This window comes from Ahaetulla prasina, chromosome 6, assembly GCF_028640845.1.
Source record: "Ahaetulla prasina isolate Xishuangbanna chromosome 6, ASM2864084v1, whole genome shotgun sequence".
Taxonomy (NCBI): domain Eukaryota; kingdom Metazoa; phylum Chordata; class Lepidosauria; order Squamata; family Colubridae; genus Ahaetulla; species Ahaetulla prasina.
Genome location: NC_080544.1, coordinates 60,982,035 through 61,000,359, shown reverse-complemented (window position 1 = coordinate 61,000,359; position 18,325 = coordinate 60,982,035). Strand labels below are relative to the sequence as shown.

The 18,325-nt window shown below is 39.6% G+C and overlaps 1 protein-coding gene across 2 annotated transcripts in view; it reads left to right on the top strand.

Moving 5' to 3' along the window:
• Positions 1 to 4,342: 4,342 nt before the first annotated feature.
• KCNIP2 (potassium voltage-gated channel interacting protein 2) overlaps positions 4,343 to 18,325 on the top strand; it is a 58,245-nt gene continuing 44,262 nt past the window's right edge. For both annotated transcript variants that reach the window (XM_058187857.1, XM_058187856.1), the window contains exon 1: positions 4,343 to 5,031. In XM_058187857.1, the coding sequence (XP_058043840.1) occupies positions 4,944 to 5,031 (88 nt within the window). In that variant the 5' untranslated portion in view covers positions 4,343 to 4,943. The remainder of the gene's footprint in view (positions 5,032 to 18,325) is intronic.

Genomic DNA, 18,325 nt, shown 5'->3' with positions numbered 1-18,325 from the left:
GGTGGTGAAAGGAAAGTCCGATGCTGTAAAGATTTTTTCTCCATAGGAACCTGGAATGTAAGAGCCATGAATCAAGGCAAGCTGGACATGGTCAAACAAGAGATGACAAGACTGAACATCGACATCTTAGGAATCGGCAAACTAAAATGGACAGGAATGGGTGGATTTAATTCAGATGACCATTAGATATACTACTGCGGGCAAGAATCCCTTAGAAGAAATGGAGTAGCCTTCATAATCAATAAAAGAGTAGGAAAAGCAATACTGGGATACAATCCCCAAAATGACAGAATGATCTCAGTTCGAATTCAAGGCAAACCATTCAACATTACAGTAGTCCAAGTCTATGCCCCAACCACTGGTGCTGAAGAGGATGAAATTGACCGGTTATATGAAACCCTACAGCACCTGATAGAATTAACACCAAAAAATGATGTCCTTATCATCACGGGGGATTGGAATGCTAAAGTAGGAAGCCAAAAGATAACTGGAATAACAGGCAAGTTTGGCCATGGAGTACAAAATGAAGCAGGGTACAGGCTGATAGTATTCTATCAAGATAATACAATGGTCGTAGCAAATACTCTTTTCCAACAACCCAAGAGACGACTCTACACATGGACATCACCAGACGGTCACAGAAATCAGATTGACTATGTGTTCTGCAGCCAAAAATGGAGAAACTCTATACAGTCAATAAACACAAGACCAGGAGCTGATTGTGGCTCAGATCATGAGCTTCTTGTTGCAAAATTTAGGCTTAAATTGAAGAAAGTAGGGAAAAGCACTAAGCCACTCAGGTATGAACTAAATCATATCCCTGATGAATATACAGTAGAGGTGACAAATAGATTTAAGGAATTAGATAGACAGAGTGCCTGAAGAACTATGGTCGGAGGTTCGCAACATTGTACAAGAGGTAGCAACTAAAATCATTCCAAAGAAAAAGAAATGCAAGAAAGCAAAATGGCTGTCTGAGGAAGCTCTGCAAATAGCTGAGGAAAGAAGGGAGGCGAAAGGCAAGGGAGAAAGAGAAAGATACACCCAGTTGAATGCAGAATTCCATAGAATGGCTAGAAGAACTAAGAATTCCTTCTTAAATGAATAGTGCAAAGATATAGAAGAAAACAATAGAATAGGGAGGACCAGAGATCTATTCAAGAAAATTGGAGATATGAAGGGAACATTTCATGCAAAGATGGGCATGATAAAGGACCAAAATTGCAAGGACCTAACAGAGGCAGAAGAGATTAAGAAGGGGTGGCAAAATTACACAGAAGAACTATACAAGAATGAGCTTAACATCCCTGATAACCACAATGGGGTGGTCATTGACCTTGAGCCAAACATCCTAGAATGTGAAGTCAAATGGGCCTTAGGAAATCTGAGCAACAACAAAGCTAGTGGAGGAGACAGTATTCCAGCTGAGCTATTCAAAATCTTAAAAGATGATGTAGTAAAAGTGCTACACTCAATTTGTCAGCAAATTTAGAAAACTCAACAGTGGCCACAGGATTGGAAAAGGTCAGTTTACATTCCAATTCCAAAGAAAGGCAATTCCAAAGAATGTTCAAACTATCGCACCATTGCACTAATTTCGAATGCTAGTAAAGTTATGCTTAAAATCCTACAGACTAGGCTCCAGCAGTATGTGGATTGAGAACTACCAGAAGTATAGGCAGGATTTCGAAAAGGCAGAGGAACTGGAGATCAAATTGCCAACATACGCTGGATCATGGAAAAAGCTAGGGAGTTCCAGAAAAACATCTACTTCTGCTTCATTGACTATGCTAAAGCCTTTGATTGTGTGGATCACAACAAATTGTGGCAAGTTCTTAAAAAGATTGGAGTACCAGACCATCTTATTTGTCTCTTGAGAAACCTATATGTGGGTCAAGAAGCAACAGTGAGAATTGGACACGGAACCACTGATTGGTTCAAAATTGGGAAAGGAGTCTGGCAAGGCTATATACTATCGCCCTGCCTATTTAACTTATATGCAGAGCACATCATGAGAAGGCGGGGCTGGATGAATCAAAAATTGGAATTAAGATTGCCAGGAGAAATATCACAACCTCAGATATGCAGATGATACCACTCTAATGGCAGAAAGTGAAGAGGAACTAAAGAGCCTCTTGATGCGAGTAAAGAAGAAGAGTGCAAAAGTTGTCTTGAAACTCAACATTAAAAAAACTAAGATCATGGCATCTGGCCCTCTCAATTCCTGGCAGATAGATGGGGGACAGATTTTATTTTCCTGAGCTCCAAGATCACCGCAGATGGGGACTGAAGCCAAGAAATTAAAAGACGCTTGCTCCTGGAGAGGAAAGCTATGGCAAATCTAGACAGCGTACTAAAAAGCAGAAATATCACCCTGAAAACATAAGTGCGTATAGTCAAGGCTATGGTTTTCCCAGTTGCAATGTATGGCTGTGAGAGTTGGACCATAAGAAAGGCTGAGCGCCAAAGAATTGAGGCCTTTAACTATGTGCTGGAGAAGACTCCTGAGAGTCCCATGGACTGCAAGGCGAACAAAAAAGTCAGTCCTAGAGGAGATCAACCTTGGCTGCTCTTTAAAAGGCCAGATCCTGAAGATGAAACTGAAATACTTTGGCCACCCAATAAGAAGGAAGGATTCACTGGAGAAGAGCCTAATTCTGGGAACAATTGAGGGCAAAAGAAGAATGGGACGGCAGAGAATTAGGTGGCTGGATGGAGTCACTGAAGCAGTAGGCGTGTGCTTAAATAGACTCCAGAGGATGGTAGAGGACAGGAAGGCCTGGAGGAACATTGTCCATGGGGTCGCAATGGGTCGAACATGACTTCGCAGCTAACAACAACAACAACCAGTATTTTTCAAGCGCAGCCCAATGCAGAGGGCATTGCATTGCGGTAATCCAAGCAGGGAGTTGACTAAGCCAAGATATGAATGACTGAGCCTTCAGCTTTGAAATGTTCCTAAGCTTGAATCCTGTAATTGTAACACAAGGAAATAATCACTATGAAAAAAGGAATAGGACTTCCATGAATTGCCACTAGATGTCCCTTTTCTCCATCACTGTCTTAATTAGCCCCTTAATAACTAGATAGGAATGTTCTGTCAAAGTTAACTGATCATTCCAGCTCCTCTATGTAGCATATTCAAAGAAAAATTGTATGCCTTATTTTTTGAAAAAAAATCCCCCCAAGGCAAGAAATAATTTTTATCTAGACCATCAGGAGTCACCATACTTTGCTCTTACCATTGTGCTAAATTATAATATTTAGAATTTATCTACTTTCTTTTTAACTATCTAGATGTCTTTGGCTGAGTTCATATACAGTGCTAAACCAGGGTTTTGAAAAGGATGGGTTGCTATACTTTACAAAATGGCCTGGGCCATAGATAATACTGAGCTATAATGTGTGCTTGGATTTACATCTTTGTCCATGGCTTAATATTACATGTGAACCAGACTATATGTTATATAATATTGGTAAAACCACAAGTTGGTAGCACCATGTGATTTTGGCTGATCTTTAAAAAGCTAAGCATTGAACCTGGTTAGAACTTGGATGGGAAAATATCAGGAAATTTTAGGGCTCGGAGCTAGACTGGGAAGTTAGAAATACATTCTGAAAGGTAATGACAAGATGCTTCCTCCACGTAGCCTTTAAGAGATAGAGCATTTAAGAGAGTTTTGCCTTAATCCAAATTATTGGGGTTTTCTGCATTTCTTGTTGATTTCAAAAAGTAAGCAGCATCTGAGCAGGTGAATCATGTTTTAACAAGCTCCTCGTTTCTGATTCCTGCAGTCTTCTCTCTTTTATGCCCAGACCAAATTCCTTTCTTACACCTTATTTTCAAAAACCATCCGTGCAACTTCTTCAACTCCCTTTTCTTCCCTTTAAAAAAAATGCAGACTTCTCTAAATTATTCCAGCTCAGGAGGGCGGAGCTTCGGGTGTGCCAGCAGTTCCTGCAAATGTTGCCAGTGCAAATTTCCCGTAGTGTTGGATCTTTTTGCAGACACAAAGTGCTTTGATCATTCGCAAATGCCTCCCGCGGGCGTTTTGTTTTCGCCATCTGTGGCTTCTCCTCTGCTCACCCGGAGAGTTGGAGAAGTCTCCAACTCTCTGGGTGAGCAGAGGAGAAGCCACTTTGCTCCATTGTTGTCTGGAGCAGTTGAGTGAGTGCTTTGGAAGGAACATCCAGCGAAGCTCCAGTAGAAGAGCCGGGAGGAGGGGGGGGAGCAGCACCCCATTGGTCAGCAGGACCTGTGGAGTCAGACCATTGCCATGCCAACCTAGCACTGCCTCTGGTTTCCTGGCAGCTGCCTTGTGGAGAACTGGGTGTGGCGGAGAAAGATGTCATGCCAGGCAAAGCGACCAAGGATCCGAAAAGGCATCCTCCCGGAGTGGGAAACTGCTGGATGCTGCCCCCTTCGAGCAACCAGGACGGCCGATTAACCGCTGCGTTGTTGGTGCTGCTCCAGCTTCGCTGTCCGTTCTTCGTTGCAACTTTGCTGGAAATTCCTGCTCAACGGAGCGTCCTGGAAAGGATCGTCGAGCGCCTTGGATTGAAACGACGGCCGCTGCCAGTTCCTGCCTTCGCCCCAAGGTTGGGGCACACTGCGATCTTCTCGCCTTGGTGGGAGCTCACCCCAGCTTTGGCACTGGGCGTCTCTGTTTGTTGGCTGGTCATCTCTGCTCTTCTAGCGTCCCCGAAGCTTTCAGCCAGCCACCGATCTCAGCTGGATCTTTTCAATCCAATCCAAACTTTCATGTCAGAGATCAGAGCTCTCTGCTTTCAATGGTGGCTCTGACTTTCTTGCCTGAATACTGACTGTGTGATAGTGGAAAGCAGAAGACACTCTTCTCTCCGAATTCTACTAGGTTTCACCTGGTCCAGAGAACCTGGGGGCCCACAGCCAAGTGTCCCCCTGCCATTGTATTGTTCATGCCATGGCTCATTGCCAGCAACGATGCAAGAAGCAGCTGGGGCGAGCGATCCGTTTCTTCTACCAGTTTGTAACTGGGACCTTATATCAAGGTAGGAGTTCCCAGCATTCTGGAGGAGGGATGGATTGGGACATGTGTCGTTGACACAGCAGGTACAGGGATGGTGAGAGCCTACACATCTTTTGTGTTTGTGTGGTGGGCCTTAAAAAATACCTGAGCTCTACAGGCAATAGAATGGGAAAGTGCTGTAGCTTGTCCAGTACCCCCATTGCAGTTGTAGGTTATTGTGGTTCTTCAGAGAAGGAAGCAAACAGCATACAGTAGACATTATATGGAGATCATAGGGAGAAAATGATGGATCTGAATTACATTGGATTTAGATACTAGGTATATTTCTGTTGTGATTCAGTACCAGACTACATTTGGCTTGAGATCACGAGGGTCAACTGATGACTTGGTAGATACTGTATAAGCATCACACCCTATTTCAGAATTCTTCTTTCCGTACTGACAGAACTGTTGTGTTGGTTCCCATGTCCTTTCTCCATACCACTCTCTACAAAGCAATTAGTCAACTTCTTCACTGATAGACAAAGCTTTGCTGCTTAAATGAAATTGCATCTACCCAAGAGATGTTCTAGGAGGAGAGCCAGGTTAAAGATCTCTTGGATCCAGTCTTTGGGTTGGAGCTCACCTCCTTTGATTTTTCATTCAATAGTCCATACTTTTATTTGTAACAGGGAAAAGAAGAGGAGCTAGAACAGATTAGCCCTACTTTAGCTTTCTTCCAACCTGGTGTTTTATAGATGCATTGGGCTACAATTCCCATAATCCTCTGCCTCTAATCCCCAAATTGAAGGGAGCAGTTGTTGGGAAATATATTAGCCTGTCCTCTGACCTACTTTATCATTTAATGCTGCATGTTTCCTTTGTATTAATCTATCTTTATCCTGATCTGCAGAATCATTGAACTCTACACTCTGGTTTTTTCTCCCCAGACTGTTTGGTAGTTCTCAAAGATTCTCCATGGCTTAATAATGCATCCTCCATTTTGTAAAGGAGTGGCAAACTATCAGATCACCTTTCTGCTCTGTTTTCTATGGAGAGACCTAATGTTTCATGGCTGCATAAATGAATATGGTTCTGGACCAATGGACTCTGACCTATCCAGGCCCAGGCCCAAATGGGTTATTTTTACATGATATACTTATAGCACAAGAGGGTCAAACTCACCACGTCACATTGCCATCATGTGACGTTTTGTGATGTTTTCCCCCTTTGTGGAGCTGGGGTGGGCATGGCCTGCGGGTGACATATCCAGCCCATGGACACCAGTTTGACACCCATGCTATAGCACATGTTAGTCCTAGATTATGTGTGAACGCAGTTGATATGGTGATGTTATGTCTAGGGTACCATATTAACAGAGAAAACTGGGTTAAGTCAGGAAACCATATCATGGGCAAATATGTGTCACATGCACATAGCACACATAGTATGGTGCTGAAGATTGTTATTTGAAAAACTGAAGGGCAACTGTGTATGTGTGTGTGTTTGTTTTTTCTGTTCGAAGCCTAACCAGCCATCTGCAGGGTCTCCCAGCTCTAACTTTAGTATACTATGTTTATTTTATTCCAAATATGAACAAACAATAGAAGTAATATTTATGTTTGATGTATTAGTTATATATACAATTTATCTGTGTTTTATCTTATGGAGATACTAACTCCAATTTATCATGAGGGCTATTTTAAGTTAATTCCCAGGATCCGGAGAGTGAAATGGAAAGTCTAAATGATGATGGTATCTCCGGCTGCATATGTGCTCATAGAGAAATTGATGCTGATCATCAATGCACTTTCAGACAGCATCATGTTGAAATGTGTTAGCAAAATGCTTAATTCAATATTGCAAAGAAAATCTCCTGCCTTGTGTCCTATTGATTTCAAAGTGTGCTTTACAGTTGAAGTAGAATAAACCTGCAATTTATTCCACTTTGTCTGTATCTATGCCACTGCTTGCTTCGTGCTCAAATGAATGTTCAGAAATGTGTTTTTAATCATTTGGGGTTTTGCTTCGCCAGGACCACAAACTCTGAAAGGAGCATGTTAGACCTGTTACTGTGTTGTTTGTTACCGAAAGTCCTCCTAGATTGATGCCTTGATTTTCCTACTACTGAAACCTCAGAGCCAGATGCAACCCCTAAAAGACATACAGTAAAAAAAAATAATCAAATACACAGGAAATCACCTTAACTAAGAATTGTAATTGCGGTCCTTTTAAGAACACACACACACCACACTATAATTTGTGCCCTGATCCCCAGCTGGCCACTTTGGCCCCCAGCATATCACTCAAAAGCCAACTGTGCTGTCCTGTCCTCAAAAGATTGGGCACCCTGTTCTCAGTCAAGTAACAGGCCTGCTCTGAGCCATTGGGGGATTGTCAGGCCAGTGCAAATTTTCTTTTTTCTTCTGTGAAGTGGAACAGCAGAATTATCTTATTTCAATTCATAGGCAAAAAAAGCACAAGGGCTACAAGGGGATTCTGTGAATAAAATTTGGGAAGGAGAGTTCAACTTTATAAGGATACAAGGTGTACACATCAGATTTTTACTCTTCAAAAAGTCATTGAGAAACATATATAAAGGTGAGAAAGGAAGTATATTGCAAGTTTGTTGCCTTAGAACTAAGATTTTTAAGGTAAACTTAATAGGCTCAAAGTCTGAAGTATTTTGTGAAAGTATTAAGTTGAATGTGATTAGTACATGAAGTATAGCATGTGTGAAAGAAACTAATAGTCCTCATTTAGTGACTGCCCCTACAGCAACCACGCATGGTTACAATGGAGATGAAGAAGTAACTTTACTACCAATTCTTGCATTTATGTTTTTTGTAGGCCTCTAAAGCAAGGGTGTCAAACTGGCGGCCCGCAGGCACACCCCGAGTCCGCGAATGGGAAAAATGCTGTGAAATGTCACATGATGGCAACTTGATGCAGCGAGTTTGACATCCGTGCTCTAAAATCAACCCTAACCCTTAAAAAGTCAGTGTACAAGAGGTATACAAAGGCCAAAGCATACCAGAAATACAGCATTTAATTACTAGAGCTTGTAGTAGAGTGGGGCTTTCCATTCCTGGCGGAGGGAGAGGGGACACAGACTCTTTCATATGAGAAAAACCCCTGCAGAGAACACCTAGTATGAACAAAATTCATGGCACATAAAAGACAAAGCATAAACTGAATATAAAACTATATAATGTATGAGCAGCCCAGTGTACTATAATCCAGTTTTTAATATATAGGAGGGACATTTGGAAACCTAGGTATCACCTTTGAGAAAGCTTTTAAGTGCCTCGGAATGCCGTTGCTAGGTTAGGATCTCTCCTCAGAACTTCTTTGCATTCTGGAAAGAATGGGAAGCCCTCTAGACTTTTTTCCTTTGGCTCTGCATCGTTAAATACTTGTTTTTGTAGGGAAGTGTTCCTGATCATGCCTACCTGACACCAAGACATGTGAATTAGGACAGACCTCTTGAGGTTGTGCTGACAGAGAATTGAGTTGCAGTTGTGAATGAGGGCAATTTGTAAAAGGTAAAGGTACCTCTTCAGGCACTTGATAAAAGCTATATATTTAGTGTGGAGAATGGTGGTACCAGAATTGACATAGCCCTTGATCTTCTGTAGTCTTAAATCTCCTTTAAACTACAGATTACATAAAGTGAAAAGTAATTTTTCAGATGTACTTTATTCCTGTTGGTTACACACCTAAAGATACCATGGATTCTGTCCTAAATTCCTGTCTTTCTTTTTTCAAAAGAAGACTTGACTTATTAAAAGGGGATACCATTAGCAACAGATGTCTGCCCTGTTTGTAGGATTGATCATATTAGAGTAATGTGGTAGACTCAGATATTTAAAAATGAAAGCAGTGTGCCATCTAAAATAGCCAGCCTGTTTAAATGTAGTTATTACATAGCTTATTTGAACATAATTTTCTGAAACATATTTTTCTTCACGATTGCAGTCTTACTTTATAATTACATCTTTTACTTATCTGTTAAAAGAGCTTCAGAGTTGCTAACAGTCAACTAAGTTTAATACTCAGTTCTTTTTTTGTAGTAGGATTTTTTCAGGAAATCTTATTTAACCAAAAGCTCATTCATTTTATAGTGAATAAAAAAAACCTCTGCGTTTTTCTTAGTATATGTTCACATATTACGTATTCAATGGCAGCCAGTTTTCCTGGTATTTCATAATCCAGGCAGTCTTGTATCCTGCAGTTTGCTTAGATTGCTTTGACATTGGACAAAGAGAAAAGATTCTTAATTCAATAACCAAACTGAAGCAGAAACACCAGTGGCCAAAAATAGCCTTTTGCCAATATTTGGATGTACTTTTATTAATAATCGACTTTCACTCTGATCAGTAGTTCTATAATAAGATTCAGCTGTCAGTGACCTAAATTTAACTGTGATAATGGACAGATTAAAAAAAAACTAAAAATGATAATACATCATTAGATCACCTTAGCAAAGAAAATAATCTGGTTGAATGAGCAGCTCTGAGAAAAGAGGCTCACAGCAACAGTGCCTGCCCACCCTAACATAATGTCTTGTAGAGGTTATGGAATTCCACCCCAGTCATTCCTTCCTAACATATTCATCATACTAGTTGACAACCATGGGACATAAAAGCCAACATATATCGAAGGTAGCATAATGGAGAAGGATGAGCCAACTATGGCCAAAGCAGGATACAGTATGCAGGCAGTTATAGTGTCACTAAGTCTTGCTCCATGTAGCAACTGAGGACTTTGTATGGAATCCATTGCCATTATATAAATTATAAAATGATGTATATACTCAGTGGTGAAATCCAATTTTTTTTATGTTCTGTGGGCGTGGCTTGGTGGGCGTGGCAGGGGAAGGATATTGCAAAATCTCCATTCCCACTCCACTCCAGGGGAAGGATATTGCAAAATCTCCATTCCCACCCAGTTCTCTGAACTGCTCAAAATTTACGCTACAGGTTTATTTATTTATTTATTTATTGCATTTGTATACCGCCCTTCTCCCGAAGGACTCAGGGCGGTTAACAGCCAATTTAAAAGATACAATAAATACACATTAAAAACAGACTAAAAATTTATATAAATAGTGGCCAAAAATATTAAAAAACTAACCTGTCAGAACCTGCTGGATTTCATCCCTATATATACTGCAATATCCTCTCTGAGGTAGTCTTGTATTATGAAAGAAGATGTCCTGTCGTTCTCTGTTTGTGTGCAGTCATTTTGCACATGCAATTCACTTCTTTGGGTTTTCTTTCTGAGTAGGGCCTGAGTGTCAGATTATGAAAATGTAAGGTTGTTACAGATTTAGAGGGAGGATCATTTTTTCCCAGAACTGTGCAATAAAATATGTTTATGACAAACTACCACCAGTGAATAGAACTTCCTGATACTCCCTAGTCAGTCCACCTTCTTTTTTAGCTATTCTACCAAAATTTCTATCAGTTCATCCTTGGGGGGGGGGGGAGATGCCTTTTTTCCCTCCCCCCAGCCCAGAAATAAACATGGCAATCATGAAAGACAAGGGATCGCTAAATAACCATACTGTTTCTCGTGAGAAGATTTTAACGAGAAATTATCTTATTAAATCAATGAAACCAAATCTGTAGAAAAGGGATTTAGTGTGAAAGGGGGAGTATAAGAAAGACAAAGAATTCCAAATTTTTATTTATTTCACTTATTTATATACTGACCCAATCTATATGATTGTAAAATCTACAGTCAGCCTACCTAAATCAGTTATTTATTATGTGCTTAAATAAGCTCTTGGATATCCGGATGTGTTCAGAGTTCATTGCAAAAAGGATAGTTTCAAAAAGACCCTCTGGTTCACCAGCCTGGATTTCACTTCTCTTCCCTTCCTCTCCTCCACAACTTACCCTTATACTCCAGAGGTGGGTTTCAGCAGGTTCTGACCAGTTCTGGAGAACCAGTAGTGGAAATTTTGAGTGGTTTGGAGAACCGGTAGTAAAAATTCTGACTGGCCTCACCCCCACTATTCTCTGCCTCCCAAGTCCCAGCTGATCGGGAGGAAATGGGGATTTTTGCAGTAACCTTCCCCTGGAGTGGGGTGGGAATGGAGATTTTACAGTATCTTTCCCCAGCCACGCCCACCAAGCCACACCCACCAAGCCACACCCACAGAACCGGTAGTAAAAAAAAATGAAACCCACCACTGTTATACTCCCTTTGGAGAAACTGAGCTCTTTTGTCTAAGTAAGGAAGCTATGTATCTCTGACTTCAGTATGACTTAGTTATTAAAAGAAACATAGAGTTAGAAAGTGAGAGTCTAGTTTGTCATTATTTAAATGGGAATATATGGAAGAGGCTTCTTAGAGAAACAAAAGCTGAATTCCATCTAATCAGGCTGCAATGAGACATGCTGGTACGTGCACCCACAGGAATTTGATAAACTAGGTTGCCTGGATCCCATTATGGGTTCTTTGGATCAGTGGTGGGTTTCTAAATTTTTTACTACCGGTTCTATGGGTGTGATTTGGTGGGTGTGGCATGGCATGGCATGGCATGGCTTGGTGGGCATGGCCTGGTGGGCGTGGCAGGGGAAGGATACTGTAAAATCTTCATTCAGTCCCCAATCCAGGGGAAGGTTACTGCAAAATCCCCATTTCCTCCTGATCAGCTGGGACTTGGGAAGCAGAGAATAGATGGGGGCAGGGCCAGTCAGAATTTTTACTACTGGTTCTCTGAACTACTCAAAATTTCTGCTACAGATTCTCCAGAACTGGTCAGAACCTGCTGAAATCCACCTCTGCTTTGGATCCTCCACTTATAAACTCATTGTCCCTTCTCACTATTTCTGGGGGAAGAGCCTAATCAATAAACGCTGCTACCAGCTTCTCTTTTCTTCTTTTTTCTGTAACTTATGGTCATGTGATGAAGGCTAAATTCCTGGACTGAAAGGGCAGATTCATGAAAAAAAAAATGTGTGATTTTATTATAAACCTTAGAATTAACAAGCTAAATGGAAAATGAAACTGTGGAAAAAAAGAAAGAAAGAAATTGACCTCACCCCATTCCTAAGAGGTCTATAAGGGGCGTGTATAAGAGCACAAACGTGCCTATCATTCCTGTCCTACTGTTTCCTTTCATTATATCCAATTTATATAGTTATTACATGCTTATACTCATATATATGCTTATATGTTGCTTATAGTTGCTTTATGCTTATGCTTATGTATGCTGTTATGACAAATAAATAAAATAAAATAAAATAAAAATCTATAAGGTTTATCTCAGTGGCTGCTCCTCCAGCCAAGAAGGCATATATGCAGAACCCAGATAGAACAGAATAAAGCAATGAATAATAAAGGAAATACAACTCAGATCATTCTCCATAAAATAAAATTCAGCATCAAGTTTCCACTTGGATTGCTGTACATTTCCTGGATCTCCGATTCTTCTCCTTGGATTCCTCCCCCCCCCCCGCTTCTATTCAGTTGTGTCCCATTCTTAAAGACTGCCTGAGCAGTTTTCTTGGCAAGGCTTCTCAGAAGGGATTTGCCATTGCCTCCTTCCTAGAGCTGAGAAAAAGAGACTGGTCCAAGGTAACCCAGCTGGTTTTATGCTCAGGGCAGGACTAAAACTCATAGCCTCGCTGTTTCTAGCCTTATGCATTAACCACTACATCAGACTGGCTCTCTTGTTCTGGGAATTAGGCCAGTGTCTATATGGCTTTGAGCCATTCAGAAAAGGCAACACAAAGATAACATTAGCTTGATCTTGTTTTAAAAGCTGAGATTCTAGGGCTTCTGGGTGGCGCCACCTTTCTCGCTGGGTGCTAATTTATGGCACTCCGCATTGAATATGGTAAAAGCCGGATTTAACAACTGATCCCGGCTTCATTTCTCTCTCTGGTTGAAAGAGAGAGACAGAGCAAGGGGGAGGAATTGGGTAGATTCCCCTAGGGGCTTTGTTTTTGTAATACAAAGTCCTGAACGGTCGAATCCCCTTATTTACCCCTCCCCCACCTCCAGTATTCTCTGCGCTCCTGAAAAAGCAGGAAAAGAGGAAGGTGTCCACTTCTGCTAGCAATTGATTTCTTTTTGTGGATACGAAAAGCAGGCGGAACGAGTGTGAGGAACAATTATTGGTTTGCAAGTATTTTTGATTTTCTGACTTCCGCCCCCCCTTCAGTTTCGTTTTAGAGAAACTGAAAGCAGAGCGATACATCAAAGGGAGCTTTGCTGTTGAATCGAAACTGAATGGAGATTTTATCTTATTGTGTTTGACTGTGGACTGTTGGATTATATTACGCTGTTTAAGTACTTTACAAGGGGATTCTCAGCAGGAATTTTGTTATGGAGGTTCTTTCAGAAGAATGGATTCGTGACTTTATACAGGACTACACAGAAAGTATGTATTTAATTATTCAAAAATACGAATTGAAAAAAAAGGGGGACGTTTTGGATGAGAGTTTGGAGCAAATTAACCAGTGCAATTATTCGGAAAATGGAATGGAGGACATACAAATAAAAGTGGATAAATATGAAGATTTGATCGTGAAGAAACAAGGTGATCTAAAGAAGTTTTCTTTAAATAGTTTGGATGAGCTGCCTGAATTTGTGCTACAGGAGATTGTCCTCAAATGGAAAAGACTCACAAGCTTAATGTTTCCCAAGAGTTCTCTTTTGGACTGATGGAATATCGGCAGTAATTTTTGGATTTCTGGACATAAGGAATTACTAGGAAATATTGTGATTGACTTTTTAAAAGGAGCAACGAAGGAAAGACAGAGATTAATGCACCAAAAAAAATGGCAAGAGACAAAAGTATTATTTTTGAAACAAGGTTTTTTTAAAATATTAATAGACAAAAATATTAGTGTCCCCGAAAGGCAATTTGTGATTATAAGAGACTAGATATTTGGATATACTGGATTTTGATGAGGAAGGACTAAAGTTGAATAGATATTGTAATTAATTAAATAATATTGTAATTTTCTCTATTGAAATTTTATAAATTTTATAATCTGTTGTATTGAATTTTAAATAGAATATTCTTGAAAGATCTTATGTAAGAAAGACTTGGGGGGGAAATTATATGGTTATATGGTTATAGAAGCTATAAGGGAGATATTCTCTGAACTGGATTGGATTTTTATGCTTTAGCTGGTTTTAAATATTTTAGGATTAATTTGTTCTACTGATTTATATATTTTATTACTGTTTATTGTTAATTTTTTGAAGGATTTGGTTATGTAAGGAGGAAGTCAGAGCTAGAGAGGGAGAATTGGTATAATAGTTTTGGGAAAAAATTTTTTTAGCATATGTTTGTTTTATTTTTAACTATACCTTGTGTTTGTTCCGGGAAGCCAGGGGGGGAGGGGGGAGGGGGTTTGTGAAGGGAGAGGGGTTGGGGGGAAAGGGGGAAAAATTTTTTTTGTAAAACTTTTTGAATAAAAAAAAAAAAAGCTGAGATTCTTGCTTCTATCTGGCTATGTAGCATTCAGTTCTCCTGGTCTCTGATACATTCTACCTCCTACTTAGATTGACAGGTTAGATTCTGGGGTTCTTTTAACTCTTCTTTCTCTTTCTCTTTCTCTTAACTCTTTTGTATCTGAAACTTTGGGAATAAGGTTTCTGTTATTCCCTGCAGACTTACAAATTCCAATCATTCAACTTGGAATAATTTACCAGATGTTTTAGAGGCCACTGTGGATATGAAAAGCTTTGAGTTTGTCAGTAGGATAATCAATTGTTTGGCATCTTTAGCTGATTCTCTCTCCATCTGGCATTGTCAGAATGAGATGGACTCCTGTCTCTAACTGGCAAAGAGGATAGGAGCTGGTGGCTAGCCGGGATTACAGTCCACAGAGTCTGGATAACACTTGTTTGGGTGGAGAATATTTAAGCAGGATTCTTAGGAGGTGCTGGATGGAAACCCCTGCTCTGTTTGACTTTTATATTTAACAGCAGTGGCTTTGACTCAGAATGCCTGTGCTTCTCTGGCAGAAGGGACTGGCTTGCAATGCAGTCTAGGGTAGGCATTAAGCATTGTGGTACCCAGCTGGGGCTCAGAGATTTTGAAACCTTGCTTATGTGCTGCTTTAATTTTCTATTTATACCCAGACAGGTGGGTGACTGGCTAATTTTAGCTCTATGCCAGTGCTGTCTTGCCAAGGAACTGGTGGGTGGCTGAGTGTATATATGTGAGAAAGAAAGTGAATACGTGCTTAGCTATATTTTACAGATGAAGTGAGAAAAGAGAGACAGTAGCACCTGGTTCTTGGGCTTGAGTAAGGATGGACAGAAATTATTTTGTTGCAATACAAGGAAAAAGAAAAATCTGATTAAATGTATTTTGTGACTATTAGGTTTCTCTAAACAGAAAGGGGATGCAGAAGGAGTTGGCTGAAAATGATTGAAAGACTGTACTAGGAATCTAGGGGCCCATGGTTCAAATACTGTTTCTTCCATGAGCTAGTTTTGTAGCGTTAGCTCATCAGTTCTCTCTGAACTTCAATCCTGCCACCTGCATTGAATGGAATAATAATATTAACTGCATGTAGGGTTGGGGAAACTAATGCTGCATAAATACAACTTCTGTAATCCACACCCATAGCTGGGGTTGCTGAGAGTTTAGTTCTGCGGTACCTGGAGGGTCACAATTCTCCACCTTGGTTTTGAGGTTATTGTATAGTAGAATAGTAGGGCCAACTCTTTCATTAAGCAGAGTGAAGCAACTGCCTTACTCTGCTTAATGGCAGCTAAGTGGAAACTAAAAGCCGGTGAGCAAAAAGTAGAAGCAAGATGCTAGCAACAGGCACAGGTATCACATGACTTATCCCAAACTCTTCAAACTTAGATGTGTTATTTGGTACAGTAACATAAATGTATACACACTAGATGTAATTATCTTACATTTCTACAACTGTAGAAATATATGATAGTAGTATATATTACTTCAGTTGTAAAATATTCAACTTACTCAACATAATCATTATTTTGTTTGAAATGAGTATCATTCCAGGAGAGGTTTTTCACTACTTTTTCAGATCAATAGACATTTCTATCTATTTAATAACATTTCTATCTAATAACTTTTTTCATGAATTTAGCTCTTTACCTGAAAAGGGTTGCCCGCAGTTAGCATATTAAATACATATTGTATACACCTCAGTTGAATTGCATACATATATACATGGTCTCCTGCTATTCCTTTCCAGGACATTCAGTGGAAAAGAAGGAAGAAATAGTATTTCCAAAAATTATTGGCATTTAATAAAAAATGGAAAGAGAACGCAGCTACACCTGTATTTATATCAATAGTACTCATTATATCTCTATATGTTTCTGTCTTAGCAAACCATTCTTGCTTTTACTACATTTGTTCATTATTACATACATTATCTTTTCTTCCTAAAAATGCTCACTACTCTCTTTTTTAGGCTCTCTCCCATATTTTAATTTTTTCTTTCAATCCATATTGCACATGGAACTTTACACAACTGATAGCATTAAAAAGAATATAGAAACAGAATAAAATATCCAGAAAAAATAATGAATTAAAAGGGCACAAGCACAAACCCTTGTAGTATTAAACTCAAAATTAATATTGCTAGATGTCTGAAATTCCTTGATTATCCCTTCTTCTTCAGTCATTCACTCTGTTCTTCACAGATGTGCATTGAAGTTTGATTTTCACTCATTTTTTCTATATGACTAAACCACCTCTAACATATTTTCTTCTGTGCTTCTTTTCTCTTTTGTATTCAGTCCACCTTCATTTAGCACCCATTTATTCTTGGCCTTATTTCTCCTTATTTTACCATACACATTTCTTGAAATAATCATTTTAGACAATAGTTTATATCTTTATAGAGATTAACTGCCTTTCACTGTAGCCACAATGAAATAAAGGTCATTTGTGTAATACAAATGCTGTGTTTCTGTGAGCAAAGGAGAAAGTGATAACACTATTTAGTCTTGTGGACTGATCCATGGTGTCTAAGTATTAACTCCAAGATATTTCCCATGCAAACAAATATTGTTGTTATTGCTGAAGTTCACTCAAGACCCTTTTAAGTATCAGCTAGATTGATTATCATTATTGCTGAACACATGCCAGAAGAAAGACATCTATGCGATGCGAAAGCTTGATGAATGATTGTAAACATGAGACAGGTAAATTATTTTGATAGAGCTGCTATCACCATTAACATAACTGATGTTTTTATTCTTTACTGAACTGTTTTTGTTCATTTGTCTAATTGTTGTACTTAGATGCAAAGATTTTAGATATCTGGGGATAAGTGAAAATTAAATGACTCTGTGTATAAATATACTTGCACATGTAACTGCAAAATAATTCTTCTGAATTAGTAATTTCAGTATAACTGCACTAGCAGCTGATATGAGATTCAATCCGTAGTTTCTCTAGATAAGGCTAAGATGTCATAGACATTTATTACTATTACTGAGCTAGTTAAAACATTGGTCTAACTTGATAGAATCTCTTTGTTTAGTAAATTTAGATTCCCCCCTTTCTACTACCATGAAGTTTAGAGCACTGTACACAAGATATTACAACTGCTGATCAATTCCGTGCCTGTTAACTTAGGAAGTTGGCAGCATCACATGTTCTCAAGCTATGTTGAGGGTGTCATAGGCAACCTTTTATGGTTTTCTGGACTAAATAAGAGGAAAATATTAATCTCTGGATTTAGGATAATGAACCAACTCACTATCCTGAGCTGTAGGCTATAGTATTAAAGGAGGGACTATATGAGGAAGAATCAAATATGAATACAAGAGAAAATTGAGATTATATAGCTAGGGTTCTGCAGTAGTGGGTTCCACTTACCTTCGCTACCGATTCAGAATTGGGAGGACATGTGTGCATTTGCTCGCTTTGCTCGCAAATGGTGCTTCTGCACATGCACAGAGCGTCCGTGATTACATCTGGGCGGGTGGGTGGACCCTCCTGCCAGTGCCACTACTGGTTTGCCTGAATTGGGGTGAACCGGTAGAAACCCACCACTGGGATTCTGGCTCCTGATCTTCACACACACCCCTGAGGGAAAATATTGCCCAGAGGGGAGAGTTACATTGTCTCCCAGAAAGGAAGAAAAAAAATAAGAAAAACCCACTAACTGCAAAACATTTGTAATCACTGAATACATGTAGTATCATTACGTACAGCTTAAGATTTTCCAATTCATTATTATTAAAGCTCACTAAAAACAAAGGGGGGAAATTCTGATCAGCCAGGCAGAAATGATTGCTGTGGAACAGAAAAAGGCTCAAGCATTAGAGAAATAAGAATGGCAGCCAATTCATGGAGGAAGTGTCAG